The 19,551-nt window shown below is 45.2% G+C and overlaps 1 protein-coding gene across 15 annotated transcripts in view; it reads left to right on the forward strand.

Moving 5' to 3' along the window:
- Positions 1–19,551, forward strand: part of WDR59 (WD repeat domain 59) — an 84,186-nt gene that overhangs the window by 19,295 nt on the left and 45,340 nt on the right. For 8 of the 15 annotated variants that reach the window (XM_073880004.1, XM_025888868.2, XM_025888869.2 and 5 more), the window contains 6 exons: positions 4,202–4,287; positions 5,370–5,450; positions 8,242–8,279; positions 11,752–11,840; positions 14,722–14,838; positions 19,203–19,280. In XM_073880004.1, coding sequence (XP_073736105.1) covers positions 4,202–4,287; positions 5,370–5,450; positions 8,242–8,279; positions 11,752–11,840; positions 14,722–14,838; positions 19,203–19,280 — 489 coding nt within the window. The remainder of the gene's footprint in view (positions 1–4,201; positions 4,288–5,369; positions 5,451–8,241; positions 8,280–11,751; positions 11,841–14,721; positions 14,839–19,202; positions 19,281–19,551) is intronic. The other 7 variants (XM_073880009.1, XM_073880014.1, XM_073880005.1 and 4 more) reach the window with 1 other exon arrangement.

The raw sequence follows: 19,551 nt of genomic DNA on the forward strand, positions 1-19,551 counted from the left end.
GGCAAATTACTGACATATATATACACATGCGTGCATGTGTGTGTTTCTAGGTTTGAGCAGATTTGCTGGCACCCGTGGTGTCAGATGTTGTGCTTCTGTGGCTCCAGATTTTGAAAGGGAAATGAGTAGATGCCTCCATTTCTGTGTGTGATAGGAACCTGTTTTCACTGGCAGGAAGGTAACTGGCTAGTGACTCTGACGTTCATCGCTTTCAGAGGGATCAGAGGACTGCACACACCCTTCCACTCAAAGGAAGGGATTCTGTCTTGATTGGGATTCATTAGATCAGCTAACCCCCTGAGATTTTATGTTCCTGTGTATATGTGAATTTTTCCAGGGAGAAGATGCATACGTTTTATTAGGTTTTCCAAGGGATTCATGCCTGAAAAAGGATCTGGGCTAGATCATCTCTGGGATCTTTCTCCAGATTCTCTATTTGCATCCTATTCTCCTAGAACAATTAGAAATCTACGCCTTTGGCTCCTTTTGCACTGGGCCGGGAGGACGGTATTTAAAGGAACCCGTCTTATCATCCAGGAGATGCAACCATTCACGGCGCTGTCTGGGTCTGTTCTTACCAGAAATGACAGTCTGAGAGAGGAAAGCATCTGAGGAAAAAGAAAGAAGAGTAACGTTGTCAGCTTCAGAAGGAACAAAAAGCTGCTCTTCCCCATCATTTCCAAAATAGAATCCGACTGTCTGACTCTCACCAGAGACGTCTGAGGTGGAGCTGCTTTAGGGGACTGTTCCGAAGGGGAAGGGAGGGCCAGTCTCCAGCTTTCCCATTCCCAACCTTTTCCTGTGTGTTAGGAACAATGCTCTTTTTGTTGGCTTATACCTCTAGGACTTTCTCTCCCTCTCACCCTCAGCCCCTGGTCATTTGACATTTGGTCCCGGGGTCCTCAACCTCGGCACTAGTGACATCTCAGGCCAGATAATTCTTTCTGGCAGGGGCTGTCCTGTGCATTGTGAGAGATCAAGCAGCATCCCTGGCCTCTGTCTCCGAGTCCCCGTCTCCTCCTTGCCCTCCCCGTATTCATGACAACCAAAGATGCCTCTAGATGTTGTTAAATGTCCCTGGGAAGCAAAATCGCCCCTGATTAGAAACCACTGCTTTAGGCTGACCAGTCAGTACTTGGCCCGAGTGGATTAACACTACATTTGTTTATAAGTGGTGAGATAACCCTTTTTTTTGGGACAATTGTTTTATTTTATTTTTTCTTTTTCTTTTTTGACATTCATTTTAAAATGGACAATTTAATGTCACTTACTACATTCACAATGTTATACAACCATTCCCCTCTCTAGTTCCCAAACGTTTCCATCACTCCAAATTGAAACCCCTTATCAATCAGCAGTTTCTCCGAATTCTCCCTCCCCACAGCCCCTGGCAACCACCAGTCTGTGCTCTGTCTCTGTGGATTTATCTGTTCTGGATATTTCCTATAATTGGAACCATACACTACATGCCTTTTGTCTCTGCCTTCTTTATCTCCGTTGTAGCATGAATCAGTGCCTTACTCCTTTTTATGGCCGAATACTCTTCCATTGTATGGCTGTAACACATTTTGTTTAACGGTTCATTCACTGGTGAACATTTGGGCTGGCTGTTGTGAATAAGGCAGAAATGAACATACGTGTACGTGTACTTCTTTGAGTACTTGTTTTCACTTCTTTTGGGCATATACTTAGGAGTGAAATTGCAGGGTCATATGTTAAGTCTGTGTTTCACTTTTTGAGGAACAATCAGACTGTTTTCTACAGTAGCTGAGTGGTTTTATAATCCTTCCAGCAATGGACAAAGGTTTCGATTTCTCTACATCCTCACCAGAATTGTTGTTTTCTGGGGTTTTTTTTCTTTAATTTTTATTTTTAAAAATATTTTACTTATTTATTTGAGAGAGAGAGGGCGTGCAAGAGAACACAAGCAAGGGGAAGGAGCAGAGGGAGAGGGAGAAACAGACTCCCTGCTGAGCAGGGAGCCCGACACAGGGGCCGATCCCAGGACTCTGAGATCATGACCCGAACCCAAGGCAGATGCTCAACTGACTTGAGCCACCCAGGCACCTCTTTTTTCTTTAATTTTTAAATTATAGCCATCCTAGTGAGTATAAAATGGTATTTCACTATGGTTTTGATTTGCATGTCCCTAATGACTAATGATGTTGAGCATCTTTTCATGTGCCCATTGGCCACTTGTGGACCTTTTTTAGAGAAATGTCTCTTCAAGTCCATTGCTCATTTTGGAATTGGGTTGTATGTCTTTTTGCTGCCGAGTTGTCAGAGTTCTCTGTATTTCTTGATACTAGACTTTTGTCAGAGATACGATTTTTTTAAAGGTTTTATTTATTTATTTTAGAGAGGGAGAGGGACAAGCAAACTCCCTGCTGAGCACAGAGCCCAACGCGGGGCTCTATCTCATGACCCCGAGATCATGACCTGAGCCAAAACCGCTTATCCCACTGAGCCACCCAGGTACCCCAGAGATATGATTTTTCAAATATGTCTCCCATTCTATAGGTTGTCTTTTCACTTTATTGATAAGGTCCTTTGATTCATAAAAGTTTTGATTTTGGTGAAGTTCAATTTATTATTATTATTTTTTTATTGCTCTTCGTTGGAAGGCAACCTTATTCAGGAGAAAGAGTTTTGGAGTTAGGCACATCTGAGGTCAAGTCCTAGTTTTGACACTCACTCTTTTATCTCTAGTGCTCTCCCAACTCTCCAAGTCTCAGTTGCCTCCCCTGTAATGTGGGTGATGACAGCCAGTGTGCAGTGTGGTGTGAAAGAGCAGGGGGCAGGGCTCTTAAGATTCCTAGTACATAACTAGCACTAGCAGAGCCTCTGGAAATGGCAGGGGATCATATTGTAAGATGAGGGGACTTCACTTTTCATTCCTGTTCCCATTGGAAGCTGTTTTCAATCCTAACCTTTTGACCAGGAACCTTACCTGTTTAGAATTGGAAACTGGCATTTCTGGTAATATATAGATATTAATGTACTTGCATCTTATGTATCAGTTCAGAAATTATTCGATACCTTTTAGTAATTAGATGATTATAATTTTTATTCACTTTTGGTGTTTTTCATAAGCTTATGATATTTAAATATTTTGCTGGCTTGTTTTTTCTTTTAGTGAAATGTAGTTTTTTCTTTCCTCTCCCTATTGTAGTGTGGTTTCTTCTGGCCGGTTTTTCCTGTGTCTTTTTACTTAAGCCTTTAAGAAATTTAGCATAGGCATATTTCAAGGAATCTTGTATAATTTTGCCTCCTAGGACACCCCTTTGGTGTTAGTTCTGTTTTCTTTCTTGTGCATATGTGTTTTTAAAGTGTGGTAGAGGGCGCCTGGGTGGCTCAGTTGGTTAAGCGACTGCCTTCGGCTCAGGTCATGATCCTGGAGTCCCGGGATCAAGTCCCACATCGGGCTCCCTGCTCAGCAGGGAGTCTGCTTCTCCCTCTGACCCTCTTCCCTCTCGTGCTCTCTATCTCTCATTCTCTCTCTCTCAAATAAATAAATAAAATCTTTAAAAAAAAATAAAGTGTGGTAGAAGGACTCCAGGCATTTGATAGGTGGGAAAGGTGAGCTAAAAACATCTAGTGTGATAGCAGCTGGAGAGCATGGGTGTGTGACCTTCTGCGTTGGGAGGTGGTCCTTCTGTCGGCCAGGGGACATCTCCATAACCCATCACTCATGTGCTCGGTAGTGCATCTGTAGCTTCAGTGTAACTGTCTGTACCTGTTCAGGGTGGGTTCACTTTGGTTTTTTTGTTTTTTAAAGATTTTATTTATTTATTTGACAGAGAGAGACACAGTGAGAGCAGGAACACAAGCAGGGGGAGCAGGAGAGGGAGAAGCAGACCTCCCGCAGAGCAGGGAGCCTGATGCGGGGCTCGATCCCTGGACCCTGGGATCATGACCTGAGCTGAAGGCAAATGCTTAATGACTGAGCCCCCCAGGCGCCCCAGGGTGGGTTCACTTTGAAGACAACACTGCCCTTTAAGGTCCTGGGTACTGAGCTGGGTTTGGCTCAGATGCTAAGTGTACTCATGTCTAATGTCTTGGTAAGGAAGTCAGTGTGTAGGATCTCTGCCATGCACGTTGGTTTCTCCATGGCTTCCTCTTCTCAGCCCTAGGCAGATTGCAGTGAGAGCACGTGTTCTCATGTGCTCCTGGCTGCCTTCTCTCCCTTGTTTCTTTTCAGAGTAACCAGCGGGTCGACCTTTATAAGTGGAAAGATGGCAGCGGGGAAGTTGGCACAACCTTACAAGGCCACACTCGTGTCATCAGGTAGGCACTAGCCCTCCCCAGCTCCTGGCCTGTCTCACTTTGTCAGTGTCCCCGTGGGAACTGAAATGAAGACACCATCCTCCTTCCATGGCTTGACCCTCTGTGTTGCGTTGGCTGCGGGTGGCTGCTGGGTCCTTTGCGTTCATGGTAGTGATGGCCCTCACAGCGAAGAGCAACCAGGATTTAGGAACCAGCATTCGTGTAACCACTAACCCTGATCCCAGGAGACACTTAGACAGGTACAGCCCAGTCTGGACTGAAGGATTAGAGCCGATCTTTCCTGTGGGAGGGAGACAGTTCTGCCAGTAGAATCGCTTCGCTCACAATCACCAGTGCCCAGGAGTACCGACAGTGGGATGCAGCCCTTTGCTCTTTCTCTGGCAGCTGTGGGGCACCACACAGAGCTCCTGCAGCAGAGTCCGTTATCCAGCTGCACGGTCACCTCCTGCCTGTGGCCTTGGCCTCTGGAGTGTCCCTTGATCCATCCTGTCCTTAGGTGACTATTTCTGGCTGGGGAATACTCCTCCTGGGAAGTAGCAAGCAGGGAATGCAGGAGTGGGGAAGCTGACCCAGGAAGTGCTGGGAAAGGCTAGACCCCCTGCCTGTGTTAATTGTGCAGGAACTGCCTTTCTAGGAGGGAGGACCTGGGTAGGGAGGACTTGCCCTTTTTGAAAGCTACACGGCAAGGTGGCAGGTTGCCACTGCTTTAAGAGATGTTGGTTTTACTCAAGGTACCTGTGGTTGAATCTGATTTAGAGAATGATAAGTCAAAAATTACTTCGTGTTTTTGCTGTGTGTGTGTGTTTGAAGTTGAAATCTTCCATTTCTTTTTTGGGAGCAGGTGACAGTATAGCTGGTGATGACAGGGGGAAGGACCTGAAAGTTTCCTTTAAAGCTTAGTTAAGTCATGTTCATTCCCAAAGAAGTTTGGAGATTGCCGCCCTAAGTCATCTTAAGGAGGCCCATGAATGGTGACTTCTCTGAAGCCACTGGAAACTAAATCTGCTGGTGCTTTGGACCTGGACTCTGAACTCTGAATTTTTTCTCTTCGTTGTTTTTCTGTTTATTTCTCATGTTCCCAGTGACTTGGACTGGGCCGTATTTGAGCCAGATCTCCTGGTTACCAGCTCCGTGGACACCTACATCTACATTTGGGATATCAAGTAAGAACAATTAAAAGGCCAAACCACCACAACCTGGACCTTTGTTTTAGAGATCAGGGGTCTTAGTTTGGTTTCCCCTGGATGCAGACCCTGAGATGAGGATACATGACCATGACAAGCACATTGTTTAGGAGGTGACAGAAATGCTGGTGGGGATGGCGAAGAGAGACAGGACTGGGAAGGCTACAGGTAGGGCGCGTGTTATCCACCGTAGGTGCCACTGTGAACAGGGGGTGCTTACACCTACTGGGGACTGCTAGGTGCTAGTGCAGAACTCCCTCCTCAGAGGTGTCCCACCCTCAAGGGCTAAGGACGTGGGGGTGCCATCCTCTGTCAGTCATTGGTTGAAGCCTGCCCCCTGGGGCCTCCCTTCCCTGGCACTTTAGGCCCGTCACAGAGGTGTGCAAAGCAGGCCTCAGCAAGCAGGGGAATCCCTCTGGCAGAGAAACAGAGGTGCTGGCGTTTGGAAGTCAGGCAGAAGTTTTTTTGTTTTTTTTTTTTAATGTTTTATTTATCTATTCATGAGAGTCAGAGAGAGAGAGAGAGAGAGGCAGAGGCAGAGGGAGAAGCAGGCTCCCCACCTAGCAGGGAGTCTGATGCGGGACTTGATCCCAGGACGCCGGGATCATGACCTGAGCTGAAGGCAGACACCCAACCGACTGAGCCACCCTGGGGCCCCAGTCAGGCGGAAGTTTGACTGAAGTGACAGGTGACAGTGGGGGGGTTGATGGGTATAGACACACATCTGCTACAGCAGACACTGAGTGCTCTAAGGCCCATCTGCTTTGCTCTTGGTGAGGCTTCCATGCCCTGCCTATAAGTGCCACTGAGAGCCACCTCTCAGGGTTACTCTTCGTGGAAGTGACGAGTGAAGGAGCACCCAGCCCACGGCCCGGCCTGTCATAAGTTCTTAATGAACATCTGTTCCCTTGTCCCTTCGTAGAGCAAATTCCCTTTGCCGTAACAATTCGAGAGGACTAACCAGGGGGTATAGTCCATAGAGTCCCCCAGATGGGACCCCTCCTCCCCTCAGCAGACTGCTCTGCTCCCAAATGGCAGTGGCTCTGGGATGATTTACTCAGAGAGGTGGGCAGACCGGGGAAAGGGAGACCGCGAGTCAGGGTGTGCGCAGCTGACTTCACCTGCATCCCGCTCACGTTAGTGCTTCAGTGGTGAGTCATCTAATGGCAGCGCCAAGCGGGGAAGGGGCCCAAAATCTGGGGGAAATGGAAGGGGGCTGCTCTTAAATAAGCAAAACCCCAGGGGGACGACTGGGTGGCTCAGTTGGTTAAGAGTCTGCCTTTGGCTCAGGTCATGATCCCAGGGTCCTGGGATATAGTCCCACACTGGGCTCCTTGCTCAGCAGGGAGCCTGCTTCTCCCTCTGCCTGCCGCTCCCCCTGCTTGTGTTCTCTCTCTCTCTGACAAATAAATAAATAAAATCTTTAAAACAAACAAACAACAACAAAAAACCCCCCACAAAACTCCAGGGAGCTACGAGGCAAGTTTAGAGTATTCCTCATTGATGTGAAATAATTGTTTTCATAATTTAAGGATTAAGGGACACTGAACAGATGATTCCTTTTCAGGTTTTCTGCATAGTAAGCCTGAGCCGCAGATTGGCCATCCGGTCCTCCTAGCTCTGGGTGGATGCCCAGTTCTGTCACGTTACCATTTCGTGGAGAAGTTGCCCTCCAGCCTTGTAGTGAACCCAGGAGTCTCTCTGAGAGTCTCCCGTTCTATCCAGGAGTAGGGTTTTGTTTTTAACAAAAAAACCCCAAAACATAAAATTTACCATCTTCACCGTTTTTTTAAAAGATTTTATATATTTACTTATTTATTTATTTAGAGATCGGGGGAGGGGAAAAGAGAGAGAGAGAAAATCTCAAGCAGGCTCCACACGCAGCTCAGAGCCCGATGAAGGGTTCTGTATCATGACCCTGAGATTGTGACCTGAGCCGAAATCAAGAGTCGGTCGCTCAACCGATGGAGCCCCTCAGGAGCCCCTATCTTCACCATTTTTAAGTGTACAGTTCAGTAAAATATATTCACATTGTTGCCCAACAGATCCCCAGAACTTTCTCATCTTACAAAGCTAAAACTACTCATTGCACACCTTCCCACTTTCTGTTTCTGTGGATTTGACTACTTGAGATAACTTCATACAAGTGGAAGGGAAATAATGCAGTATTTCTTTTTGTGACCGACTTATCTCACTTAATGTAATGTCCTCAAGGTCCATCCATGTTGTACCATATGCGACAGGATTTCCTTCCATCTCCAGGCTGAATAATATTCCCTTGTATGTATAGACCACATTTTGTTTATCCATTCATCTGTCGATGGACCCTTAGGCTGCTTCCCCCTCTTAGCGACTAGCTTTTTACTTCAGCTCTGAAGTGCTGCTGGGAAGGTCCTTGCAGAGTTAAGCCTCCATGACAGTCACTTCGTTGCCACCAGGAGAAATGGCACCAGGAAGGGATTCTTTTGGCTTCCTCCACCCCTGCATCGGGGTCATGGAGGCCATGCCGAATCATGTAGTTAGTTTGCTTTCTGTGGCTCCAACTGTGTGATTTGAAATTCAGCCTCAGCCGCATTTGAAGGAGCTGAGAAGGTTTGTCCCTGAAGGGAGATAGGCCTCTCTTTACCCTTGTTTTTAAGGCCCTCACGTTCCCTCTGAACTCTAAGCACCCACTGAAAGGGGAGTGGAGAACTGTGTGCAGAGGGTAGAAAGTCCCACGTGGGTGGTGGCATACAGATTGGGCATTTGATCTCTGACTTTTCTATTCCAGAGACACAAGGAAGCCCACAGTTGCACTGTCCGCTGTAGGTGAGTGTTTGTTCCCCCCCTTGGCTCAGTTCCTTCCTTCCATCCCTTCCCTCACAGGGACTGCCCCTGCCCCAGTCCCTGGCTCGGCTGGGTGGGATTTTAGGTCTCAGAAGTTAGAGTCAGGAGTGCTAAGCATGGTCAGGAACTGATTTTAGGATTCAAGGACAGGAGCCAAAATGGTTTGTTTTTAAACTTTTTATTGTGGAAAATTTCAAACGTGTATGAAAGTAGAAGAAGATGAAATTGCTTTATGTTCACGATCCAGCTTCAACAACTGTCACCATCCAGCCAGTCTTATTTATTTCATCTTTACCTCTACCCACTTTCCCACCCCCAACTCCCATCTCTTTTGGAATGATTTTGAAGGGGCGCCTGGGTGGCTCAGTCGGTTAAGCGTCTGACTCTTAATCTCAGCTCAGGTCTTGAACTCAGGGTCGTGAGTTCAAGCCTCACGTTGGGCATGAAGCCTACTTAAAAAAACAAAAAGGAATTATTTTGAAGTGTGTCCTGAGTGTCATATCATTTCCTTAACAAATATTTCAGTAAGTGATACTTATAGAAGAGAAGAATCCTGTAAGAAAACATGATCATGATACCATAAACGGACCTAAAAATGTTAACAGTGGCTCTTTAATATCAAATATTTAAGCGGTATTCAAATTTCCCCAATCTCAGTTGTTGTTGTTTTACAAATTATTTAAGTCAAAATCCAAATAAAAAACATGCTTATAAGTGGTTGATATATTTCTCATCTTTTACAGTTGGTAGGTTTCTTCTCCCTCTCCTTTTTTGGTTTATTTTTCTTTTCCTGAGGTTTATTTATTGAAGAAACCAGGTTGTTTGTCCTGTGGTTTCCCCATAATCTAGATTATGCCAGTTGTGTCCCCATATTGTCATTTAATGTGGATGTACTGAAACTTTGAAATTACTTTCTGGCCCCTCTGTTTTCATTGCTCAGTTGGAATTGACTGTTTTTGGAATTCTGCTTTGGGGCTGTTATGGGATATTTATGGAGAGTAGAATTTGGGCATAGAACTGGTATATCTTACAGTGATGAAGCCCAGTCATCAGTATTGTGTTTTGAAGATTTATTTATTTATTTTTGCAAAGAGAGCGAAAGAGTCGGGGGAAGCAGGGGGAGAGGCAGAGAATCCAAGCAGACTGCACTGAGCACATCCAACTCTGGGCTTGATCTCACGATTCCAAGATCATGAACTGAGCCGAAACCCAGAGTTGGTGGCTTAACCGACTGAGCCACACAGGTGCCCGTCTGTGTTGTATTTTGGCATCCTTGTTAAAAATGTACATTATCTGTCTCTTAAATCCTGCTGCTTTGCATCTTTTTGGTACATTTGAATTCACATTTGGTGTTTGCTCCAAAATGATTACATGATTCTTCTTCTCTCTCTCACATCTCCATGCCTCATCATATAAAGACATTGAGCATCATGACTGTATTAAGCAGGTGGATTATCTGTTCTGGGCAGTTAGGGACCATGTCTGTTTTGTTCAGTGCTGTAGATCAACGTCAGACCACCTCTCTGACCCGAGGAGATGCTCTGTAAATGTTTGTTAAAGGGCAGTGGGGATCAGGCACCTGTGCCTGTGTGCTAAATGCTGAAATAAATCTGTTGCTCTGCCCCCCACTGCCTGCCTTACTCCCGCCACCTCAGCTTTTAGGCACTTAGGACTTGAGACACATGATGGCCCACAGACATGGTTGCAGAGGACATCCAACTGAATGAAATACAAATGGTCTGTAAATGCCTCAGTTACCTCCCTGGGATTCTGTTGCTTCTACTTAGAGGTTTCTAAGTTAGGCTGGTCGTAGAGGAGCTATAAAAAGAAAGACAGTTCTTTTTTTCAGCCCACTTGCTCTGATTACTTTCTCTTCTGTTGTAAGTCCTCTAAAGAAGAGAGGTGGGAGACTTCTTTTTTGCACCTCAGTGAGATTTCTCAGTGGTAGCACAGCTGCCCTGGGAGAAAAGAGGCAAACAAGAGGCTGTGGATTTGGTAAGCTGCCCGATCTACCATTCCCTGAAGGTGCAACCTTGGCCAGTTGTTTATGGTGTTGTTTATGCCTTTGGGGTAGGAAGAAGTAAGAACCTATGTGTACTCCAGAGTATTCTCTGTCTGAGAACACCAAAGGTCTGGGAACTCTGACTCCATTGTCATGATCCTAGTAGATTGAATTAGGGGGTTCCCTTCCCTTTGGAAGGCTTCATGGTCTGATGAGTCCCCACACTGGGGACAGTGTATTTCTTTTGGAAGTGTTTGAGTAATCTGTCTTGAGGAAATGGGGCAGGCTCTTCCTACTCATTTTCTCCTCTAGCTGATACCCTTTCTTGCAAACAAACTGGGTCTCCTACACTGGCTTCCTCCTTTAGGGATCTCCACCGTTCGTTCCTAGGTGACTTAAGATGCCCTGTGTCTTAAGCAAAAAAACACAACAAACAAACAAATACCCTCACCAAAACCAAGCAAGGGTAACTTCTGGGTCTTAACTCCATTTCCTGTCAGATTCTGAGCCCTTGCTGTGTCAATCCCACTCTAGACTTCTTGGATCAGGTTGCCTTCCATAGCCCTGGATCCACGGCGATGTCCCCAGTGATAAACACCCACCCAAAGGGAGAAATATGTGTGGTCTGAGCAAGGATGAGAAGAGATGGGAAGGAGAGCCATAACTTGGTTATTTTTAAGAGTCAGCTAGAAGTGCTGATATGTCCTAGATTTCCACAGGTCTCAGCCCCTCTGGCATCTCATGCTATGCCTCCTCTCACATAGCTCCCTCATTACTGTTGTTACCTCTTTTTGTTGGCAGAGTGGGGAAAGGACTCAGTTCACAGTGCGGGGCATGTTCCCGTTTCCTGACTTAATACAGGGCCAGTGGCCATGTGCAGCCACTGTTGGGAGGAGAGAGTGCAGGAGGGAAATGGTGCACAGATCCTTCTGAGGGCAGAATTGGGCAACACGGGGGCTTATTCTTCAGCGGAGGTTCAGGAACCTTTCTTTCTCCAAGGTCGCCCTCCTAAATAGGTAAGAAAGTAAGTGGGAAGGAGCAGGCATTGAGCTGAGGCTCTTCTGAGTGGGAGCGCCAGGCTGGTCGCTGGGGATGATGAAGAGCCAGGCTATGTGATGGGTAGTTAGTTACCAACTACAGAGCCATGTTGAGCTGCTGCTCGTGAGAAACCATGTTTCCCTGCTGATTCTGTGTGGAGGTAACCTGTAGAGTTTTTTCCTAAGTGAGACTATTTCCTCAATTAGCTGACTCCGATCCTGTTCTGATGTGCTAATTCATTTTATTTTTTGGCCTCATTTTCTCTTTAACGGTGGAGCTGGTGCAGTCATAGAAACTTGAAGGGTTCTGTTTGCCTTCAGCTGGAACTCATTACCCAGCCACCCTGGATGTGCTCTACTCTGGTCCCAGGGGGGTTGAGGGCAGCCACTTTCTTCCCCTCATTTTTCTTTGCAGCCGGTGCCTCACAGGTCAAATGGAATAAAAAAAATGCTAATTGCCTTGCCACCAGTCATGACGGGGATGTGCGAATATGGGACAAACGGGTGAGTAGTCTCTTCTCTCCCACCCCAGTTGGTCTTTAGTCCCTCCCAGGGGTGTGAGGAGGATGCTGTGAGTAGCAGCACTCATCTTGAGAGGCCAGGGTGCCCTGTGTGCTGCGGCAAATTGCCCTTTTAAGATCACAGTACCAGAAGACATTTGCTTCCTGATCAAATTGATGTTGAAGGAAGATAGAGAATATTATGATCAGTGGTTAAGAAAATGAACTGGGCCTGACCTAAGTTAGAGCCCCACTTTACTGCCTCCTAATTAGGATATCAGCTGAGCCACTACACTTCTCCAAGCCCAGTTACCTTATCTTCAAAACGAAGATAATGACAGTATGTCATTGAGGAGGTCAAGCCCGGGGACCAGATACTATTCTAGAACGGTCAGCAGGCTTCTTATCCCTGCCCCAGATTGCAGAGCGCCAACTGGTTTTTCTAGGACATATTCCATCCTGGGTATTTCTGGTATAAATCACCGAGGCAAAGTACTTAGGGTGCTCAAATCCTCCCGTAGACAGCCAGCTGTCCCATCAGCCTCACAAGAGCCTGCAGAGCATATATTCTTCCTTCACAATCCGTGTAACTGATGGGCATGGAAGAGGTGCAGGGTCCTGGGCTGCCACCGCCATGGAGAGTCTTTTGAGAGTTTGGTTTGTTGGCATCAGTGAGAACATTGATACAGGCAAAGGCTCCCCCATACCCACCCCCATGCCCCATACCCGACTGGCAGTCGACTTTGTAAGATCTGGGGTGTCATACTGCTTCCTGCTTTTGAAACTGGAGGCTAGAGCTCCTCAGCTTCTGTGGGAAGTACCCACTTTTAGTTTTCCTGAAACTGTCAGCCTGGGTGCTGTCACCTCTCAGCACACCTTCTGGCAGCCCCATCCCTTCCCTGTGGCGGGGAGTTGGTCAGACATTGAGGCAGAGGAGAAGGAAATGAAGCAGGGATGGGGAGTCTGCTGGATTGGTTGCCACATTTTGCTGGGGAGGCATGTGCTGGCTGAAGCCCTCTGCCTTACGTGGCTCTTGGGTGAGAAGGTGATTTTGTAAGTGGGGGTTAGACAGGTACGTCTTCTATGTCTTAGTATTTGTCTCTGTCCCTTTGTCCTGTCTCGTAATAGCCATTCTCCCCTCTCTTGATTTCTTAAAGTGGCGATGGGTTTTGTTCCTTTCATCACTAGCATAGCATTTAAATATAGTAAATGGTTTAAATAAAATATTTGGTCAGTTTGTCGTGCATACAGACTTGCTTTAGACTGTTTTCAGGCCATAGGCAAAAATAAACCATTTGGTACTTAGCCATAAATCCTGTCAGTACTTGTCTTCCAAACTAGTATTGGAAAACCAGTGGTGTTCCTTATCTTGCGGAAAGAGATGGCCAAACTATTCCTCCTTGGTCTTCCAGTTGGTCCACTGAGAATCCTGACTTCCCTCAGCAGTTTTATCTGTTTTGCTTAAAGGGTTTTAACTTTTTTTTTTTTTTTGCGCTCTTAATACTTACAGCTTTTGCTTAGATGGATTGTAAAACTTGTAGGTCATATTTTTACTCCTCTGGCACTTTCCAGAGTCAAAGTAGCACTGATGACACCAAGCATCAGAGGCTTAAAAAAATATGGTATTGGTGGCAATGTTGGATTTCATTCAAACACCCCAGTGATGAATAGTAGTAACATTTACTACACGTTTATTATGCACAGGTATTGTTCTAAGAACTCTCTTTATAACTAGTCTTTAAAGTAAGTACTATATTTATCCCCATTCTACAGATGAGTAAACTGAGGCTTGCTTTGTTGTTGGGATTTGAACTCAGGGAGGCTGGTTCTGAAGACTGATCTTAACCTTGTAGAGCAACGCTGATTATAGAAGTAGTTAGATGCTCTTTGTAGAAAATGTAGAAGAGAAAATAAAAAATGTTTATAGGCCCATTACCCAGAGACAAATGCTAACATTTTGGTGTTTTCTTTTCTTGTACTTTTTAAAAAACGTGGTTTATCCTATCACGTATATGGTCATGCATACTTTTTCCATTTAATAGCATTTTCCCTGTGCTATAATCCCTAAGTCTAACATTTAATGGCTATAGCATATTGTGTCAGATAGCTGTACTATAATTGACTCTAAAATTTAATTATTCCCCATTTACTGTTTGTGTTATTTCTAGTTTTCTAGCTTTTTGTAAAATTGGAACATTCTCTTAAGGGAAAATTTAAGTTGCTTGATAAAAATTGTCAAAGTTTTTTGCCAAAATGTACTATTTTGTATAAACACCAGCAGTGACAAATGTAGCCTTGCCAGCATTGAGTATTGTTTACAAGTATCTTCTAATTTGATAGCTTAATAAAATCTGACTTTAATGTATATTTCTGCGGTTTCTTCCCAAGTTTGCTTGTTTTATATAAGCTTATTAGTCATGTATAGTTATCTTCTGTGATCTGTGATGTGTGTTCATTCTCTTGGGGGTCTTGGGACTCGATTACTTTAAGATTGGTGGTTTTACGTCCAGTCTCGAGGTGAGGTCTGTTCAAATGTCACAACCCCTCTTTTTGGGTGATAGTGAGGAAGGGGAGCAGGGATTGCAGATGCACTGCTCAGGGAAGGAGCGCCCACTATCCTGTATCCTTCATTAAAGCCATGCCTGGGGCTGGAGCGGGACGAAATCAGGCTCACAGGCCCGAATACAGAGCATGCGTGAAGGAGGGTTGGCGAAGTCTTTCTCCCTTTTGTTTTTTTAAACAAAACAAAGTGGAGTTTCTTAAGGATAGAGACAGGATCTGGTAGTGTGTTTGTGTCCCCATCCAGCCCCCAGCAGACTGTTCTGTGGTAGACACTCAGGGAGTTCTTTCTAACTTGACAACGCTCAGTGCCCATCCTGTTGTAGAAACCCAGCACGGCAGTGGAGTATCTCGCAGCCCACCTCTCCAAAATCCACGGCCTGGACTGGCACCCAGACATTGAGCACGTTCTTGCTACCTCCAGTCAGGACAACTCTGTCAAGGTGAGTGACCCCCAGGGACAGTTGGGGGAGCTGCGTGTGGGAGGCATCAGATTGTCTAGCAGCACTTTGTTGGGAAGGAAAGCCGCACTAAGCACAGTGTGTGTGCTGTAGGGGGCTGGGCAAGCAGGCGGGGCTGCGTGGGCCAGTAGGGACGATGGAGTCGCATGTCTCTGATGGGGCTCCTGGGATTTGCTCAGAGCGATTTCTTTCCCTTCGTGAAGGGAAGTCAGAGACTAAACCATTTAGAAAGGAGGAGTTTATTTGCCAGGAAGTTGCCAGGAAGTGAGATTTCAGGAAAAAAAACCACCAACCCAAACCAGATATATCAGTAAAGGAAAAAAGCCCACAAAATTGTAAAGGTTACCAAGTTTATGATTAGTCTCCCTGGGCTGGAAACCCAGCAATTTTCTCAGATCATTATCATATCTGCAAAAGTTAGGACATCGTCAGTCAGCATTGCTACAGTCAGGGATAGAGTTGTTTTACTAGAGATTCTCTCTAACTTACAGGAAATGCTCCAGGGTTTATGTTGTTTCTGTGACCCTATTATTTTTGGTTTATCTCAGAGCACAGCATTTCTTGTTGTTTGTTTTTCCTGTCCTGACTCTGGGATGTGGTGCCTTTAGAAGGATGCAGGGCACAGGGCCAGCCTCGTTCCACAGGCCCTCCTTGTGGTCAGGTCCCTGTCTGAAAGGACAGAAATTTGACCACAGAAGTTTGCTTAGCAATTGTGTGATTCAGCATCATTAACGTAATGCTTTGTTTACATGGGCACATGGACGATGTCATTTTTTGGTATGGTGAGCAAAATTAGAATCATAACACTAAGGCCTAAAAAGTTAACTTCTGTCTTGAGGTTTGTAAATCCCTTAGGGTTGTCATTTACTTTTATGTGCCAGAGTGGGTTTTTTTGGTCTGTTTTGGGTTTGGGTTTTTGTCACCTTGTCATCCAAGTTCAGAACCCAGAAACCATCCAGTTCCCCTCCTCCTCTTTCCTCAAGTGTGTCGCTCTTCAGTGACATCTCTATCACCTGTGAGGCTGGATTCCATGGGTATTGAAGCAACAGACCAGTTTCCACATGTGAGACTCAGTCCTTGTTCCTTACTTGTAGGCTGAGCTTATGAATTAAATGAGTCTTTAAAAAAATTTTTTTTGTAAGATTTTTTTGATTTATTTGATAGTGAGAAACAGCGAGAGAGGGAACACAAGCAGGAGGAGTGGGAGAGGGAGAAGCAGGCTTCCTGCCAAGCAGGGAGCCCAATGAGGGGCTCGATCCCAGGACCCTGGGACCATGACCTGAGCCGAAGGCAGACACTTAATGACTGAGCCACCCAGGCGCCCCGAGACTTCTGACATGGTTATTTGATTTATTTCACTATATCCTGGTGGAAGGAAGACAGTTTTTATTGAATGTATATAAATAGCATAATTGTAAAAAGTGAAGCAGTTTTAGAGGCACTTTGCATAATATTCACCGATCATTTTTAGTTATTTGTAGATCAGGATCAATATGTCATTTTTTCCTACATAATCATTTTCTTAAGTTTACCTGATGATAGGTTAGCTCATAATTTGTAGTAATACATTTTTGTTATATTTTTATTTTCTGAATTGAAGGGGTACGCTGGAACAAGATACCATTGAATGAATGTTTCACCTGAGTTTATAAATTATTAAACTGTGAAACTGTTGAATTGAGGGTTAGAGCTAGATCGAGAAGAAAGAAAAGAATTTTTCTTATATGGCTATTAAAAGTAGACCATTAACCACAATGAGATGAATTCATATCAGTTTAATGATTTTTTTCCCCCCCGATCTTGGGTTAAACAGTCAATTTTACAACACTGCCTTCTTCTAGATGAAGAGTCCTGGAAATTCAGACACAGTTCCCTGGTCCATCCTGACATGTGTGTCTGCCTGTGGGTCAAGGTCAGCCTTCCCGAGAGTCCTGTACCCACGAGGCTGTTCAAGAACCTGGTTCTTTCTTGCCTTGCTCCTCTGGTATTTCTTCAGAAGCCTTCCTTTCTGATCTGTAGCTTGTAGCAAGGGCCTTTTGGCAGGGAAGAGAAAAGTAGAAATCACCTATGGACGAGAGGACGGCATGGCTGTTCTGGTTCTTACGGTGACCAGTCTGTCAGGTTGAAGCAGACTGAAGTCATTCACATGCAGCACATAATCATTTCATAAGACTGGTAGTTGTTGCCTTGAGAATAAGATCATGTTATGAAGTGAGTGAGGACTTGCTCAAATCCCCAGGGTCCTCTAACTTGTCCCATAATTATATGTTATAATTATATGGTATAATGCTCACCAATCGAGCGCATTTAAATCTGGAAACAAATCTTTTTTTTTTTAAAGGATCGATTTTGTTAACAGTTATCGTGACAGTCTGTAAATAAGCATGAAAAGGACCCAATTGCTGAAATATATTCATAGTACTAATAGTTTGCTTGTATGTGATTAACTTAGGGAGGTTGAACTTTTTTATTTGCTTGTTTTTCACATTGGTAGACTTGATAACAGGAAGACATTCACAAAGTGTTGATCTAATTAAAAGTCTGGAGAGTGCCAAGCCGACCTCATGATTTCTAGTTTCCCTTCTTTTGTAAGTTGAGGGAGCAAGTTATAGTTTTCCCTGTAGCCATCAGGGGAAACCCAGAAGCAGTTTAGATGGAAAACACATCTTAGGGGCGCCTGGGTGGCTCAGTCGTTAGGCGTCTGCCTTCGGCTCAGGTCATGACCCCAGGGTCCTGGGATCGAGCCCCACGTCCGGCTCCCTGCTCAGCGGGAAGCCTGCTTCTCCCTCTCCCACTCCCCCTGCTTGTGTTCCCTCTCTCACTGTCTCTCTCTCTGTCAAATAAATAAAACCTTTAAAAAAAAAAAAGAAAACACATCTTAACAATTTTATTATTTTGAATATGGAGTCTGAATTTGGCAAAAAGAGAGTTGTCAGAAGAAACAAGAATTACCTCATGTGATCCCTTTATAGTCACACCCTCCTCCAACCCCCAACTTTTAGCAGCCACTAATGTGTTCTCCATCACTGTAGTTTTGAGCAGGTCATTTATTTTTTTTTTTGAGATTAAAAAAAATTTTTTTATTAGTACAAGCAGGGGGAGCGGCAGGCAGAGGGAGAGGGAGAAGCAGGCTCCCCGCTGAGCAAGGAGCCCAATGCGGGCCTCGATCCTGGAATCATGACCTGAGCTGAAGGCAGACGCTTAACCGTCTGAGCCACCCAGGTGCCCCGAGAAGGTCATTTAAATGGAATGATGCAGGATGTAACTTTCTGAGTTGGCTTCTTTCACTCAGGATAGCACTTTCAAGATTCATCCAAGGTGTTTTAAGAATCGATAGATGATGTACTTTTAGTTGGCGAATAGTAATCCACTGTATGAATATGCTACAGTTTATTATGTGTTGACCCGTTGAAGAACATTGATTGGGCTGTTAGCACTTTTTGATGATTGTGAATAGAACTGCTATAAACATTCACATATAGATTTTCCTGTGAATGGAACTTTCCAGTTTTCCGGGACAAATAGGAGTTGGGAATCACTGAGTCAAATGATGTATGCATGTTTAACTTCTTAAGAAACTGCCAAACTGTCATCTATTTTTTGAAAATAATTTCTTAATACTGGAATAGTTCAGAGTTTCAGTTTTGGGCCTCCTGCCTTTGGTGTTTTACCATTTTCTGCTTCATGACAAATGCTCAGGCTCTAAGTATAGTTGTGTCTCTTCCTTGAAAGCACAGGCGTCTCTAAGGCAGAGTGTGTTGGGCTCACTCTGGGCATTCTGGAGCCTCACGTTCCGCATGGTCAGTGGCGGAGCGGGTGAGTGTGTACATGAGTGCGTTGGTGCCCAAGCGGCCACCTCTTTCCTGTGTGACCTTGGGCAAGTTAGATTGTTTAGTAATTTAGCTTCTACATTTGAGAAAGAACTGAATGACACCCATTATTTGGTTGTCGCAAAGATTAAATGGGATAAAAAAACCTAAAGCTCTCAACTCTGTCTGGAATGCAGTAAGTAGTCAGCACATCGGCTGTCTTTAGTCGTTACTTTGCCCTGCATGATGTAAAAGTGACACAGGGTGAAAGCTTGTCAGTCTGACCTTTCACCTGCAGGCCCATTTAATGGGCTGACGCTGATCTGCCCCGAGGGCTGGTCCTGGTGAGGTTGGGGAATTCTCCTGTAATGTTGATACACGGGAAAGGTTTTGTGTGTCTGCCCCTCTCCCCTAGCTAGGAGGGCTACCGGGAACACACTGAGGGCAGAGAGTGAAGGGACTGCAGGCTGCGCTTATTTCAATTGCAGTTTTTTCATGGTATTTATTTCACAAATTATCCTGTTTTCTTTCTTCCAGTTCTGGGATTACCGCCAGCCTCGGAAATACCTCAGTATTCTCCCTTGCCAGGTGCCTGTCTGGAAGGCCAGATACACTGTGAGTGGGACACACCACCTCCTGCTGGGGAACTTCACCTTAGTGTTCCAGACATGGGGGCCAAGGGCCCTTTTCTCTTATTTTCTTTGTGAGGCAGTTTTCTCTTTTTGTCTTGGCTGAGGGGTGGGGCAAAGGCGGTCATGACATGTCGGCCTAAACCTGGTATGTATTTAAAAACTTGCCCTTGGAATGTTGGGGAAGAATCTGTGGGAAAGTTGCTCACCATAGACTGGGAGGCCCAGGCGCATGCAGGTGGTCGCTAATGGCAGGG

The sequence above is a fragment of the Callorhinus ursinus genome, unplaced genomic scaffold, assembly GCF_003265705.2.
Source record: "Callorhinus ursinus isolate GAN/ISIS: 27379988/994484 unplaced genomic scaffold, GSC_fseal_2.0 scaffold37, whole genome shotgun sequence".
Lineage (NCBI taxonomy): Eukaryota > Metazoa > Chordata > Mammalia > Carnivora > Otariidae > Callorhinus > Callorhinus ursinus.